Source organism: Chionomys nivalis, chromosome 11 (assembly GCF_950005125.1).
Source record: "Chionomys nivalis chromosome 11, mChiNiv1.1, whole genome shotgun sequence".
Classification (NCBI taxonomy): domain Eukaryota; kingdom Metazoa; phylum Chordata; class Mammalia; order Rodentia; family Cricetidae; genus Chionomys; species Chionomys nivalis.
Genome location: NC_080096.1, coordinates 514839 through 518666, shown reverse-complemented (window position 1 = coordinate 518666; position 3828 = coordinate 514839). Strand labels below are relative to the sequence as shown.

The 3828-nt window shown below is 54.0% G+C and overlaps 1 protein-coding gene across 1 annotated transcript; it reads left to right on the top strand.

Moving 5' to 3' along the window:
* The first annotated feature begins 757 nt into the window (after positions 1-757).
* On the top strand, positions 758-2210 carry Aurkaip1 (aurora kinase A interacting protein 1). The gene is made up of 4 exons (XM_057784690.1): positions 758-877; positions 1143-1228; positions 1505-1941; positions 2036-2210. The coding sequence occupies exons 2-4, from the start codon at positions 1177-1179 to the stop codon at positions 2135-2137; spliced, it is 591 nt and encodes a 196-aa protein (XP_057640673.1). The 5' UTR covers positions 758-877; positions 1143-1176; the 3' UTR covers positions 2138-2210.
* Positions 2211-3828: the final 1618 nt, after the last annotated feature.

The window sequence follows — 3828 nt, the reverse complement described above, 5'->3', positions numbered from 1 at the left end:
CCAGGACAACCAGGGGTCTGTTACACAGAAAAATCTTCAGCCCGGTCTACAAAGCGAGTTCCAGGATCACCAGGGGTCTATTACATAGAGAAACCCCCAGTTCGGTCTACAAAGCGAGTTCCAGGACAACCAGGGATCTGTTAAATAGCGGAACCCCCAGTCTGATCTACAGAGCGAGTTCAAGGACAGCCAGGAGTCTGTTACACAGAGAAACCCTGTCTGGAAAATGAACGTGTGAGAGCCCTACCCTCCCCCCAAAACCAAAGTACACTATTGGGGCTTGTTTGGTTTAGGAAAGGTCCATATAAGATTTAGGACCTCTCTTGAGATTGGTAGGGAGAAACGGCTGTCAAAGGGATGGGGCAGTATGTTCAGGAACAGCACCAAATCCTCGAGTATCATCTGACCCCCATCATACGCCACAGGGCTGTTCCTAAACCATTCCAGCCCTAACAGCAGCTCCAAATGCTTTCGTTGCTGCCTTACATCAATTCCGCGGTCCTGCGGGCCCGGGAGAGATTGAAGCAACAGAAACACTGCTAGAGGTCACGCGTGCGCAGAGAGCACCGTCGGGGATTGCGGACGGATGTAGGGCTTCGGTGGCTTTCTTGCCCGGAACTGACGTGCTGCTGGAGAACTGGGGCGGAGGGATTGCTAGCAGGCGCCCGGGAAACACGTCAACGCCGAGTCGGGCGCCAGAGGGCGCCGGGTAGGATCGCGCTGGGGCGGAACCCGTCCCCAGCTTACGTACCGGAAGTCCTTACGGCCCGTGGCCCGACAGTCGGCAGTAACTACCGGGGTTGGGTCTGCGGGCCGGAAGTTTGAAAGAGCTACAGACATGGGAGCCCGCGGGTAGCTGCTGCCCTGGTTCTGTTCGGTGCGTTCGTCGGTTCCATCCCGCACTGTGGGGTTCGGGTGCCCGAGCTTAAGCAGTGGGGTGAACGGCTTGCGGGGATCACGTTGGTGCAGATAAGTAGACGGGAATTTAGCCGAGAGCGACGTTGGAAGATGCCTCATGGCTGGTCAGGGGCATCCAGGGTGGTGGGGTCTGTGAAGCATGCGACCTGGCCGGTCGGCGGCGGCTGACGGCGCAGGCACAGCCCCCCGCCTCCGCTTGACCTCAGCCGGTACCTGTGTTCTAGCTCTGAGCATCTGTGGCCTGGCCAACCCCCCACCATGTTCCTTGCGCGCCTGACTTCACAGCTGGTCAGGGCTGTTCCCTGGGCAGGTAAGAGGCCCCCATGGACGCGGAGTCCACGCCTGGGTTGGGGATGAGAATCAGAGCAGCCCAGCTTGCCCTCAGCAGTCTTAACTTGCTGTGGAAATTAATCCTGTTCACAGACTTCCCTGCAAACTTCGGTGTAATATGAGGGGTACATCACAGCTTTAGACTGGAGTAAGGTCCAGGTCTCCCCGGTTTGGGGGTACATGTTACCCGAGCCTGGGTAGTAGTGGTGCTCTAATATGGTGTAGTCTCACCAGTAGCGACTGTTGTTTCCCCCAGGTTTCCGTCGTTCCTGGCCTAGCTCCGGGGTGACCGGCAGCCATGCTTTTCGACCCCTGTACAGTTTGCAGTCTGCAAGCTTAACTCGAGCCGCATCCCTTCCTGGTAAGGGGGCTCAGTTGGAGCTTGAGGAGTTCCTGGTCCCCAGGAAGATGTCCATAAGTCCGCTAGAGAGCTGGCTGACTGCCAGATACCTGTTGCCCAAACTGGATGTTGGGGTCCCAATGACTGTGGTTCCCTCCCGATTCCACAAGTGTCCACCCAGCCAGGAGGAGGAGGAAGCCAAGCAGGGCGTCAGGGACGCCACTCCAATGCAGTGCAAAAATGTGCTGAAGATCCGAAGACGGAAGATGAACCACCACAAGTACCGTAAGCTGATCAAGAAGACGCGGTTTCAGCGGCGTAAAGTCCGGGAGGGACGTCTGAAGAGGAAGCAGGTGAATATGGCCCCTCCTGTGGACCTAGATTGGCCGTGGTTGAGAGTGCCTGGCTTTGCTGAGAATGTGTCGATTTCCCCCTCTGCCCTCGCAGATCAAGTTTGAGAAAGAGTTGAAGCGCATCTGGCTGAAGGCAGGCCTGAAGGAAGCCCCCGAGAGCTGGCAGACCCCAAAGATCTACATGAAGAACAAATGAGTCTGGAGTCCCAGCCCTCTGGCCCTCTGGCTGCTGCTGACCCGTTATAATAAACGTTGGAAGGACTCAGTTATTCCGGGCTGCTCTAGGCATCTTTGGTCTGGTGTGAGCTCTCTTGTGGTAGAAACAGACTTCCAGCATAGAAACCCAGAGACTAGGGTACCTAATGGTTGCCTGTATTCCAACTGGTCCTTATCCTCCAGTCTGACTAATTTGTACGTTCTGAAATGACAGCCTCGTGACCACTGTGAACAGTTCCAGGGAGGTGGACCTCAGTGTGAATACTGGCGGTAGAATGGTCTGGGTGGCATTGGAGCCAAGGGGACCTGGCCTAGGGGGAGTGGTGTTTGGATTATAAAGTAAGAGATGGTTGGGCTGGAGAGATGGCTCAGTGGTTAAGAGCATTGCCTGCTCTTCCAAAGGTCCTGAGTTCAATTCCCGGCAATCACATGGTGGCTCACAACCATCTGTAATGAGGTCTGGTGCCCTCTTGTGGCCTGCAGACACACGGAGAGACAGAATATTGTATAAATAATATATATATATATATATATATATATATATATATATATATATATATATATAAAAGAGATGGTTTGAGAGGGCAAGATAGAGAAGCAGAAAAGGCCAGGTTTCCCAGATAAGCCCATGGTCCCGTATAGGTGATGAACCCTTTAAAGTTGCCCTGTTGGCCAGGATGGTATTGTCTGGCCAGGAGGACAGGGTATTGGCATGGGTACCAGCTTTCCCGGATGCTCCAGCCTCTTTTTGGCTCCTCAACTTCTGCTGTGTTCTCGAGTCCTCAGTGTGGTTGGGGGCACTAATCAGGTTGGTTACCTGAACAGTGTGTTTTGGTAAGTTCAGTGCTGAGGGCTTTCTGAGGAAGAATGCTGTTTAGAGTCTGAGGTTGAAGTAGACTCTGAAGATTCCAATATCCCTGCATGGAGAGGAATGTATACTCCTAATAGCGAAGGCCTGGAGGGACCCTGGCCTTGGATATAAGCAGGGGAACCTGTACTGTGCAGCCGTCCTCCTCGGCTACTCTGATCTCTGACACCTGTCGTCAGAGCTAACCAATCTAGGGTAGATGGTACTGAAAACCAAAAGTCCATTGTTACACGATGGGCCCCTGCCTAACACACGTGAATCAGTGAAGACATGGTCCCAGGTGGGCCTTGCGGTCTCTGCTGGAAGATTGAAAGTGATTGGACAGAGTGCTAAAAACCTCTAATGTAGCTGTTCTACTAGTGACCATAAGGGGGCAGTAGTCAGACTCTTGGCATCCCATAGACCTTGGCAGAGGACCAGAGCAGCTGGCCAAAAGCTCCTTTCAGGACTCCAGCTGTGATATTCTTCCTGAATCCGGCCTCCTGTGGGCAGTGGAACAGGGGTGCTAGGGCCAGGGCCTCCAAGATTGAGCCTTGGTGAAGGGGAACATGCCCTCTTTGAGCCAGTTCTGGCCAAGTTAAACCCTGCAGCCCCTGCCTTCTGCTGGCAATTTTGGCTATCCACAGCTGCTCCTGGTATTTCCTTCCAGCCTTGCCCAAGGGCTGCCCTGTGGCTCACCCCACACTTCCTTTTAGAGGAGAAATTGGGTTTTGATTCACTGGAGCTAAGCTTCCAGATCCTTAGCAGAGAGGCCTGTAGGGATGGAGACCCAGGTGGTTCAGCTACCATGCGAGCTTCCACCC